This window comes from Notolepis coatsorum (assembly GCF_963971535.1).
Source record: "Notolepis coatsorum genome assembly, chromosome: 13".
NCBI lineage: Eukaryota > Metazoa > Chordata > Actinopteri > Aulopiformes > Paralepididae > Notolepis > Notolepis coatsorum.
In genome coordinates this window covers 34,753,699-34,766,674 of record NC_140177.1, presented here as the reverse complement: position 1 = coordinate 34,766,674, position 12,976 = coordinate 34,753,699, and the positions used below count along the sequence as shown (strand labels likewise).

At 40.6% G+C, this 12,976-nt stretch overlaps 1 protein-coding gene across 1 annotated transcript in view; it reads right to left on the bottom strand.

Moving 5' to 3' along the window:
• Positions 1-12,976, bottom strand: part of tox (thymocyte selection-associated high mobility group box) — a 125,804-nt gene that overhangs the window by 36,515 nt on the left and 76,313 nt on the right. Inside the window, exons 4-6 of the mRNA XM_084327270.1 lie at positions 4,097-4,342; positions 2,463-2,696; positions 775-855 (exon numbers count right to left, since the gene is read on the bottom strand). Coding sequence (XP_084183396.1) covers positions 775-855; positions 2,463-2,696; positions 4,097-4,342 — 561 coding nt within the window. The remainder of the gene's footprint in view (positions 1-774; positions 856-2,462; positions 2,697-4,096; positions 4,343-12,976) is intronic.

The following is a 12,976-nucleotide window of genomic DNA, read 5'->3' as shown; positions in this document are numbered from 1 at the left end:
AAAAAAATCCAAAAAAATCCAAAAAAGATTTTCTTTTTCTTTTCTTTTCCTTCAGGCCACTGAACTTAGAAGCAGGCCAGGACAGTGTTTCTAGTTGTATTCTAAAATTCTATTCTATTGTATTCTAAAATGTGACTATATGGTTTTATATTAACTTAATAAATTAACGAAAAATCTACTTATTTCAACGAACATTTCAAACTAAATAACAGATTATGCACATAAAACGCTGAAAACAACCGAAGCAACAATAGTATTTTAATGAGGCTATTATTATTATCATTATTATTTTGCAACAAGTTAGCCCTCTCATAAATAGCACATATAAATGAATAACTAACTTGAACTAACTTAATAGGATTGAAGTGATATTTGGCTTAAAAAATCGGTCACATGGCAAAAAAAAAAAAAAAAAAAAGCCTGACGATGTGCATTGGGCCGCGGCTCTCTGACGCCTTATTTTCTGGGTCCCGGCCTGAAAAGTTTGGGAACCCCTGAGTTAAACTATCTATACTGTAAAATAACAGTTGTGAGTATTAGCTACTTAAAGGTATAATCTGAAATGGTGTGAACAGTGACCTCTAGGAAATAGAGCCCTGCTTGGTATTGTGATGTGTTCATGTTTGATGATTTTACAGATTCTACCTTTAAAGTTTCGACTAAAGAGTGAGTGAATGTGTGTGTGAGTGAGTGAGTGCGTGTGAGTGAATGTGCGTGTGCGAGTGAGTGAGTGAGTGAGTGAGTGTGTGTGTGATGAATGTGTGTGTTAGTTACCTGTGAGACCAGACTAGCTCTGTAAGCAGCCAGTTGCTTCAGATACTCTTTCTTAGCTGTTTCTGTCTTCCTTTTAAACACCTGAGAGAGAGAGGGATATGTATATATAGAGAGATAGAGATGAGGAGAGAGAGAGAGAGAGAGAGAGAGAGAGAGAGAGAGAGAGAGAGAGAGAGAGAGAGAGAGAGAGAGAGAGAGAGAGAGAGAGAGAGAGAGATAATAATCAGGGATCATACTTGCACATCCAGAGTTAGTATGTGTGCTAAGGTGTGCTTAGATATAAGGCTTGTATAACTGTGGTTATTTACCCAGCATACAATGCACCAGGAAGTGGACTGTCCTCCTCAAGTGTGTGTGTGTGTGTTTGTGTGTGTGTGTTTGCGTGTGCATAACCAACCACATGTAATTTTGTACACAGCTCTACCCATCAGACAGACAAATAAAGAGACAGGAGGACAGACAGACACAGATAAACAGAAACAGATAAAAAGAGACAGACAGACAGACAGACAGACACAGAGACAGACAGATACAGAGACAGGCGGATAGAAACAGAGAGACGGATAAACAGAGACAGAAACAGAGACAGACAGACACAGAAACAGAGACAGACAGAAACTGAGACAGACAGACACAGAAACAGAGACAGACAGAAACTGAGACAGACAGACAGAAACAGAGACAGACAGACAGAAACAGAGACAGACAGAAGCAGAGACAGACACAGAAACAGAGAGACAGCTACAGAAACGGACAGAAACAGAAACAGACAGAAACAGCGACAGAAACAGAGACAGACAAACAGCGACAGAGACCAAAACAGAGAAGACAGAAACAGAGACCGAGACAGAAACAGAGACAGACAGAAACAGAGACAGACAGAAACAGAGACAGAAACAGAGAAGACAGAGACAGACAGAAACAGAGACAGACACCGAAACAGAGACAGACAAACAGAAACAGACAGCCACAGAAACAGACAGAGACAGACAGAAACAGAGACAGACAGAAACAGAGACAGACACAGAAACAGACAGAAACAGAAACAGACAGAGACCGAGACAGACAGAAACAGAGACAGACACAGAAACAGACAGAAACAGAGACAGAAACAGACAGAAACAGACAGAAACAGACAGAAACAGAGACAGACAGAAACAGAGACAGACACAGAAACAGACAGAAACAGAAACAGACAGAGACCGAGACAGACAGAAACATCGACAGACACAGAAACAGACAGAAACAGAGACAGAAACAGACAGAAACAGACAGAAACAGACAGAAACAGAGACAGACAGACAGACACAGAAACAGAGACAGACAGAAACAGAGACACACAGAAACAGAGAAGACAGAAACAGAGACACAGACACAGAAACAGACAGAGACAGACAGAAACAGACAGAAACAGAGACAGACACAGAAACAGACAGAAACAGAAACAGACAGAGACCGAGACAGACAGAAACAGAGACAGACACAGAAACAGACAGAAACAGAGACAGAAACAGACAGAAACAGACAGAAACAGACAGAAACAGAGACAGACAGACAGACACAGAAACAGAGACAGACAGAAACAGAGACACACAGAAACAGAGAAGACAGAAACAGAGACTCAGACACAGAAACAGACAGCCACAGAAACAGAGACAGACAGACAGACAGAAACAGAGACAGTCTACCTGTTTCTGCTCGTCTCCCAGCCCGTCCCACATGGAGGCTACTATCTTGGACACCTCTCCGAAGGTGGCGCTGGGGCTCTGGGCCTTGATGTTGGCCTGTGTGTCTCTGAAGAACAGGGCGTAGGCAGAGACCGGCTTCACAGGCTCGTTGGGGTCCTTGCGTTTCTTCTTCTTTGGTGTCTTGGGTTTCTTGGGGGCGTCACAGGACGCCGGGCGCTTCTCACCACCACCCTGCTGACAGGAGGAGAAGAAGAGAGGAGGGGTTAGACTGGAGAGAGAGAGAGTACACACACACATCAATAGGAGAGGGGGGTAATTTGCTTTGACAACAAACCTTACCAGGCTGCCTCTATGCCTTCTACAACGGCGCTCAGTTTCCGGGTTCCTCTGATTGGCCACAACGCCCACGTGACCCTACACTAGCCCCGCCCCCTTCCTGCCGCGCTGCGCTTGCCGCACCGCGCTCCCTCAGCTTCCGCCCTCCCTCAGCTTCCTCAATTTATAACGAATCATTAAAAAAATATACCGTTAACTGGAATATGTTGTTTCTTTACACATATGTTGGATTATGTTAACTGGAATATGTTGTTTCATTACACATATGTTGGATTATGTAATTGGTTTGTCATGACAAACCAATAAAAATCACGAATTAACCGGTGGCCACAACAACACACCGGGGGGCTCCGCGTCTCGGCGCGGCAGGGGGAGAGGAGGCGGCTGGGGAGGCGGCAGGGGAGGTCGAGGGGGAAGACGGACGCCTGTCTGCAAGAAAGTGGTCTACGACGACCACGAGAGTGAAGAGGAGGAGGACGACGCGGTCAGCTTGCGATCAGAGGAGGACGAGTACTGTGTGTTGTTGTGGCCACCGGTTAATTCGCAATTTTTTATTGGAAACAACAACACACAGTACTCGTCCTCCTCTGATCGCAAGCTGACAGCGTCGTCCTCCTCCTCCTCTTCACTCTCGTGGCCGTCGTAGACCACTTTCTTGCAGACAGGCGTCCGTCTTCCCCCTCGACCTCCCCCGCCACCTCCTCTCCCCCTGCCGCGCCGAGACGCGGAGCCCCCCGGTCCTCCACCACCACCAGTACTGTGTGTTGGTGTGGCCACCAGTTAATTCACTCTCTCTCTCTCTCTCTCTCTCTCTCTCTCTCTCTCTCTCTCTCTCTCTCTCTCTCTCTCTCTCTCTCTCTCTCTCTCTCTCTCTCTCTCTCTCTCTCTCTCTCTCTCTCTCTCTCTCTCTCTCTCTCTCTCTCTCTCTCTCTCTCTCTCTCTCTCTCTCTCTCTCTCTCTCTCTCTCTCTCTCTCTCTCTCTCTCTCTCTCTCTCTCTCTCTCTCTCTCTCTCTCTCTCTCTCTCTCTCTCTCTCTCTCTCTCTCTCTCTCTCTCTCTCTCTCTCTCTCTCACCTGTTTATATAATGGTGAGTCATCTGTGACCTTTGGGTTATGGTATGAGTTTACTAGCTGTGTATGTATGTCTGTGTGTGTGTGTGTGTGTGTGTGTGTGTGTGTGTGTGTGTGTGTGTATGTGTGTATGTGTTTAGTAGTGCGTGTCTGTGTGTGTATATGAATGTATGTATATGTGTGTGTATATGAATGTGTGTGTGATATGTGTATGTGTGTGTGTGTTACCCTCAGTGTGTCATCGTTCTCATCTTCATGCGCTGAGCTGGACGGGGAGGGCGTGGCTGATTTACTTCCTGGAGGAGAGGGGGAACTATGGGTAACGGAGTTCCCGCTTAGCCCCAACTGGGATTGGTTGATGGTGGTCAGCTGACTCTGATGGCCCATGCCCGATTGGCTCCTGGGTCTGAGGCCGGCTTCCATTGGCTGTTGGCTGCTGGCAAAGCGCAAATCAGAATTTACCATCTGCTGCATCTGGTCAGAGACGGAAAACATCAAATGTTTGGTCAGTTTGGTGAATGTCGCACAACACAAAAATGGCTTTGAAGGCAATTAAATATTCAATGCAGTTTCTGACTGGTAGTTGATAAAACCAGCGCTATAGATCACAGTGGATAAAACCAGCGCTATAGATCACAGTGGATAAAACAGCGCTATAGATCACAGTGGATAAAACCAGCGCTATAGATCACAGTGGATAAAACCAGCGCTATAGATCACAGTGGGAGAAAAGGTGTCCCTGAAAACTCTGTATCACTTTTAGCGCACAAGGACGCATGAGCACGGGGGTAGATGCAAGACAAAAAAGTAGCACTGGAGTAGCTCTAACAAGCTAAAAGTTACACCAGACTACGGCAACTAGAAAGCTACACCTGACTACAGCAACTAGAAAGCTACAGCCGACTACAGCAACTAGAAAGCTACGCCAGACTACAGCAACTAGAAAGATCACCCGACTACAGCAACTAGAAAGCTACGCCTGACTACAGCAACTAGAAAGCTACAGCTGACTACAGCAACTAGAAAGATCACCTGACTACAGCAACTAGAAAGCTACGCCTGACTACAGCAACTAGAAAGCTACAGCTGACTACAGCAACTAGAAAGATCACCTGACTACAGCAACTAGAAAGCTACACCTGACTACAGCAACTAGAAAGCTACGCCTGACTACAGCAACTAGAAAGCTACAGCTGACTACAGCAACTAGAAAGATCACCTGACTACAGCAACTAGAAAGCTACGCCTGACTACAGCAACTAGAAAGATCACCCGACTACAGCAACTAGAAAGCTACAGCTGACTACAGCAACTAGAAAGCTACGCCTGACTACAGCAACTAGAAAGCTACAGCTGACTACAGCAACTAGAAAGATCACCTGACTACAGCAACTAGAAAGCTACACCCGACTACAGCAACTAGAAAGCTACACCTGACTACAGCAACTAGAAAGCTACACCTGACTACAGCAACTAGACAACTACACCTGGCTACAGTAGGCTACAGCCACTAGAAAGCTACACCAGACTACAGCAACTACAAAGTTACGCCTGACTACAGCAACTAGAAAGCTACAGCCGACTACAGCAACTAGAAAGATCACCTGACTACAGCCACTAGAAAGCTACACCTGACTACAGCAACTACAAAGTTACGCCTGGCTACAGCAACTAGAAAGTTACGCCTGGCTACAGTAACTAGAAAGTTACGCCTGGCTACAGCTACTAGAAAGTTACGCCTGGCTACAGCCACTAGAAAGTTACGCCTGGCTACAGCAACTAGAAAGTTACGCCTGGCTACAGCAACTAGAAAGTTACGCCTGGCTACAGCAACTAGAAAGTTACGCCTGGCTACAGCCACTAGAAAGTTACACATAGCTTACAGCAACTAGAAAGCTACGCCTGGCTCCAGCATGGAGGAACGTTGCAAACTGAATGGCTGTTATTTGCAGCCGACAGATGTGGTGTTTGGAGAGCATGTGATGAGGTACGTGTGTTTGTTTCTCACTAAATGCAGCTGAAGCCGCGGCCACTTCAATATAGTGTTTCCACTAGGCTTGGGCGGTATGACGGTATTACGGTATACCAGGATATTTCGAAATCCCGCCGGTATGATTCTCAATACCGTGACGTCACAGACTGGTTGAAGAAAGTGCACTTTTAGGTTGATAGAACGGCCCTAATGTCAACGTGTTTCAATATAAGCGTTATGTATGGTGATGATAACGAGTATATTGTTAGCTTATTAGGGCTGTCAAAATTAATGCTTTAATTTGAGATTAATTTAAATTATTTAAAGCATTAAAATGAATTAATCTAGATTAATCTATGGAGTGAAAAATCTTCAATTTTAGCGCTGCGGATATAAGAAAGAGGTCTAGCTGAGTCAATGTTGATGGTTTTGTTGAACATTTGCATTTCACAGGAGAGAAACTGTATTCAAAGAAAGCTATTAATAGTCTTTGAATCTAAATATACTTTCTTTGTGTTGATTTTACATGAATTCCATGATTTTACTCAAGTAAATATCTGTTACAAGCTTCGGTCTTAAGGGGAGACACTACAGGTGAATAGGGTAAAAAATAATTAACTAATGGATATCACAATGAAACTTCCCCAGTTGGTTACTTATATTAAGACAAGACTTTTTTGTATTACAAGTTTTCTGAAATTGTATGTTTAAATATGCAAATGAGGCATTCTCTACTTAAATATACACTAATTTGCATATAATTCCAGGACAGAAATCTGAACATTGGATAAAGCCATTTTCAAAATTATAGTTTCATTTTGTTGACATATTAGAGCCAAAGGTTATTACAGAGGGGATTTTGGATATCTCTTTTTATCACTCCATAAATCAGAAAATACTCCATTCAGTAAATTTTTATGGTAAAATTCCATATTTCGCCATGTTTTTAGGAATAAAATGTGATATAAATCAGGGTATGAATGCGATATCAACAAACCCTTCTGTAAATACCTTCAGAACATAGATATGAATAGAACTGGAAGGTTTTGTGTATGTGAGTGCTACTGAAGTGGAGATTTCTGGCTCAGAGTATGAGGAAAAACTCTTAAAACTCATTTTTGGGAAAACGCCTTCAAAGTTCTGTATTGTAAAATGCCATACTTTTTTTTAAACAGATATTTACAAACACAATATCTAATCAAACCATTAGTAATAGACAACCTAAACACATGCCTGATAACTGAATAATAATAATAATGATGTTATTGAACTGAACAGAACTACACACAGGCTACAAACAGTGTAGTACAGTGTAGTACCCCCTAATAGGCAAAAAATATTTAAATAGATATCACTATGAAACTTTCCCAGTTTGTTATGTACATATAAACTAAGAAAAAATATATTGCAAGTTTTCTGAAATGTATGTTTATATATGCAAATGAGGCACTTCCCCATTAAATATGTGCACATTTATGGATGCAATAAGGCAAAATGAAGTAAAATAAACAACTAAATGTGTGTTATTGACGTTTTATTGTCACTAGTTTCATAGAAGACATGTTTAGGAAGCAAAATATAACAAAATCTCAAAATCAACAAAAAAAAGTATATTTGCCTATTCACCTGCAGTGTCTCGCCTTAAGTAGAAAAATGCTATTTTGAATCTAGATTAATTACAGAAAATTTAGAGATTAATTAGTTAATTTTTTTTTTATTGAAAGCACTAGTTTTTATTGGTGTAGCAGGATGGTGATGTGTTTTTATTAGTGTAACAGGATGGTGGTGTTTTTTATTAGTGTAGCGGGATGAATATGTGTTTGTATTAGTGTAGCAGGATGTTGATGTGTTGTTATTAGTGTATCAAGATGTTGATGTGTTGTTATTAGTGTAGCAGGATGTTGATGTGTGTAATTAGTGTAATAATAATAATAATAATACACTTTATTTGTATAGCACCTTTCATACAGAAACTACAGCTCAAAGTGCTTCACAACAGAAAAAAGACAGGCATAAAACGAGCACATGAAGTGCAGACATAAAATCACAGTTTTTCACATTAGGATCTAACATCCCAACAGGGCACCTAGTTTATGGTTTGATTCAGTTTGCAATACACAATAATAAAAGGAGCAAGATAAAATAGACAGAGTAAAATAGTGCAATAGTGCAGTGCAATAAAATTGTAGAATAGAATAGATTAAAAAAATATATATATTTTACAGTGCAATAAAATAGTTCTGGATTACTGTTCAACAGTTCAAAGTCGTACAATAGTAAAACTGTTCTGAATTACTGTTTCAACAGTTCAAAGCCGTCCCAAACCTTTGTTCGGTATCCATAGTTCAAAACATGACAGTCTTCTCTTCTGCCTGACACCACCATGCACATTTTAAGGCAAGCCATATCAGACAGTATTAAAGCTGACAGTCTCCCCTGCTCATGACGGTCTCCTGTTGCCTGACACCACAAATGCACATTTTAAGGCAAGCCGTATCAGACAGTAGTCTCCTGCTCATGACAGTTTCTTCTGCTCGATACACACACAGTTCAATACCCGACAGTTTTGAACCTGTAATAAACAATAGACAAAAAAACTGTAGCCCAGTGCAATAAAAACCTGACAGTTTTGAACCTGTAATAAAAAGCAATAGACAAGAGTAAAATAATAGTGCAATAATAGAATAGTAGAATAGAATAGATAGTATAATTATGCAATAGAATGGCCAGAGTAAAATTGTGCTACAGTACAGCGGAGTGTATTAGAAGGCTATGGTGAAGAGGTACGTTTTTAGCTTATTTTAGAAAATATTAAGAGATATAGCTTCCCTAATGTCCATAGGTAGTGTGTTCCATAACTTTGGTGCATAGTTTGCAAAGGCTGCATCCCCGATTTTCATTAGACTGTGGCTTGGAACCTTCAATAGACCAGTAGTAGATGATCGCAATGTTCTAGGAGGCACATAGTTGACTAGAGAATTTGCAATGTAGCTTGGTCCTGTTCCATTTAGTGCTTTGTATATAAGGAGGAGGACCTTGAAATCAATTCTAAATGTTACCGTGTGTAGCAGGATGTTGATGTGTTTTTATTAGTGTAGCAGGATGTTGATGTGTTTTTATTAGTGTAGCAGGATGATGATGTATTATTAGTAGTGCTGTCAATCGATTAAAATATTTAACTCGATTCATCGCATGATTGTCCATAGTTAACTTGTGATTAATCGCATATATATTTTTTCTCTACCTTCAACACATTGCCCGCTGGGCATTGTACCCATCATTGTACCCAGTCTGCCAGCGCTATAAGTCTATGGAGTGGCTCACCTTCTTTGCAGGGCTATAACTTTTTAAATTGTATTGCTATATTGACATTACTATGGCCCATTCAACATCGATTATCCATCGTTCAGGATGTGGGAACGCTATACTTTTTCATTCATACATTCATACAAAAATACCTTCTAGAATATAAGTATGTTTTTATCGTTTTCTGCAGTAATTCCTAGAACGTGAGTTACAGGCCTAAACGCATACCGTAATTCCTCTAATAGTAACCGGGTCTCAAATACAAGCCGGGTCTCTATTAATGGCCGGGTGCGCTCTTGAGCTAAGCAATTATAAGCCGACCTCCTAATACAAGCCGGGTTACTAATATACTGAGCTGCATACTGAGCTGCTCAGGTAAAGTTACTTGATTTCACTTTGAAAATGTTGAAATGACCAGTGACCACCTGTAATTTTACTATTTCATACAGTACTTGGTTTCAATAAATGAACCCAGTACATTTTACTGGGTTCAAACTGACACAAAATGTTGATTTATTCATTATGATCCGTTTTTTAATTTGAAATATAGGCCTCCCTCTTATACAGGCCTCCTCCTAATACAAGCCTGGTACCCGCTACAGTTGAAACAAATACAAGCCGGGGTTACTATTAGAGGAATTACGGTATATAGATTATCGATTGCCGTTTCCCCCCTATACACGCTATATTAAAAAATTAAACTGTATATGATCGGTATACGTTATGCTTCATCATGCGTGGAGGAAAGGGGGGGGGGGGGGGGGGGGGGCGTTTATAATTCTCCGATCATCAGTAACTGCTTTATGTAGTATGGGTGGATATATTGATCAGATGGTTTGCAAACAAGGAAACTCACAATTGGGTTGAAAATAACATTAGTGTCCTCTTACCGTGGGTCAAAGAGACTGGGGGTGAAAGATCCCAAGTATACGACGTCGATCGCCTAGGTCCATTTCCGGTTTGTATGTCGCAATAAACGCCGAAATCATATCGATTATTACGTTTAGAAAGCGATCAATTATGTACATTGTGTCTGTCGGGAGTCATGCAACGATATCTGACGGCCGGATGAATTTAATCGACGCACAGCAGCCATATCCTGTAAGCGAGTGTAACTCGCCCGACCATCCACCAGGTGGCGGTATTGAGCCGTTGTTGCCCTATAGGGTGCAGCTGGAGCGTCGCAGGTGTATATATGAATTATAAATGTCATGGCGGAAAAATGAAATATTGATCTCAATAACGCTGTACAGCGAGGTCTGGCGGTCAACGCATGGCGGTCAACATCGCTGTACAGCGGTTTTGGCGGGGAAAGTGTTAAACAGATATTTTTCAAGTTCCAAGTTTTATCAACATGCGAGTCAACAAATGCCATTTAACACAAAAGGATGACCCTCATGCATTGCAAATTTGCATCAAATTCAAAACAGAGTGATGCACAAAATACTTAAAAGAAAATAATAATTTAAAACAATGAATAAAGTGTGCATGAAATAATAGGGGAAAGAAAACGTTAGGAACTTGTTACATTCACCCACACAAGGGCTGAGTAATCACACACCCCCCCCCTCTCTCTCTCACACACACTCTCTCCCAGATCTCTTTCACTCTTGCCCCTTCCTCATCTCTCTCACCCCCCTCTCTCTCTATATCTCACACACACACACACACACACTTCAGAAACAAACATAGTATCAATGAGAGCATCAATAATACACCTGAGTTAAGTCTAGTAAAAAAAATAAAAAAAGGAAAATTATTTTTTTAATTTTAAATGTTTTTAAGTTAATCGTGAGTTAAAAAAATTGTGGCGTTAATAGAATCGGGCGATAGCGCGTTAATACCGCGTTAACTTTGACAGCCTTAATTATTAGTGTAGCAGGATGATGATGTTTTTATTAGTGTAGCAGGATGTTGGTGTTTTTATTAATGTAGCAGGACGTGTTTTTATTAGTGTAGCAAGATGATGTGTTTCTATTAATGTAGCAGGATGATGATGTGTTTTTATTAGGGCTGTCAGTTTATCGCGTTAATTAGATTAATTAATTACACAATTTAAAGAATATTTTTTATCTCATTCATTCCATAAGAACGTAGAATACACATTTACAGACTTTTTTTAACCCTTTAATCGCCGTTGACGCTGGAACACGTCATTCCCCGCCATGCTCATTCTGCCGTTGACGCTGGACAGCGTCTTTGATATCAATATTTCAAAACTCTGTGATCGAAATCATATTTCTCCCCCGGAGACATGAGATGTACTGGTGAGCCCCTATCAACTATCTAACGGTTCAAGAGCGCCATCTGGTGGCCGATCGGCCTGATCGCCCAGGGAAGAAACAGGAAGTGGAAGCTGGTGCTCATTTCAATTTGGTCCGATCACTCGCTATAGGTCCCGGGACTCGATCTCGACACAATGGATAGCGATCCGTTGCCAATAACTCGATAAACAACATGATTTGGACGTATATACTATTATACAACCTGGAAATGGATCGGGTATTTCTACATCCCATAATAGAAAAAATTCTGTTCCACGCTCATCTCCCAACGGCGAGAGGAAGCTACGGTGAGTTACAGCGTTATTTTTTAATGTCTTCTATACTAACTGCTCTAATGATCATATCACCCACACTAGATGAATGATATAACGTTGCCCACGGAATTATAAACGACCCCCCGCCCATCCGGTCAACATCAGATCATACGTAGTAACTTCTAGAAGTACGTGCAGTTGAAATTTTTTATCTCGCGCCGATTGCTATCAAACTGTATACAATCATCAATATAATGCATTTAGGGCTATAAATCACATTCTGGAGAAAGCTGCAGAAAACGATAAAAACATACTTATACTTTAGACCGTATTTTAGTATGAATATGTTAATGAAAAAGTATAACGTTGCTACACCCTGAACAATAGATATAGGACTTTGAATGGGCCATGGTAATGTCAATTTAGCAATACAATTTAAAAGGTTATAGCCCTGCAAAGAAGGGGAACTTCTCCATGTTAAAAAGGGCTGGCGAGGGATGGTAAATTATGAATTTAACCCTGGCGATCAAAGTGTTAATATGGTCCATTTGCATGTTCTTGGTATCTGATTCTAGGGACATCTATGGATCTCAGGGAATGTATTCCCAGTGTCAGAAATACTGTGTCTGTTACTAGGCTTGAGTAAATTGTAATGAACCAAATGAGAATATCAATTACATTTTGTTTATCTTTGACTGTGAATAACACCATGCTAAAATTGACCAGACCTGAAAAATCTAAGCAAATTAATAAATGGAAGATGATTAAACAGAAGATTTAGTAGATGATACAGTACTGAATTCTGCCATCCCCGGACACATGCAATTTGAAATGTGATTATAGAATATAGAATATCAGGCATAAAATGGTTATGCGATTAAAATGCGATTAATTACAAATCCTGTAATTAATTAGATACATTTTTTTAATCGCCTGACAGCACTAGTTTTTATTAGTGTAGCAGGATGTTGATGTGTTTTTATTAGTGTAGCAGGATGATGTGTTTTTATTAGTGTAGCATGCAAGATGATGATGTGTTGTTATTAGTGTCTCAGTCTTACTGGCTACAGCTTCAGAACCGGGCAATGGCATTTAGGCGTTTATTATTCATGGTCATATTATCATTATTATTGTTATCATAATTATGGCAATGATTATTATTATATTATTATTATTATATAGTATGACATTTTTTTTTTGTTTATTCGTCTTTCCGATGATGTCTTTCACATGTAGAAATGTGAACCTTGACCCTTGACTCAAGCCTAGCTATTTTTATTCTCGTTAAATA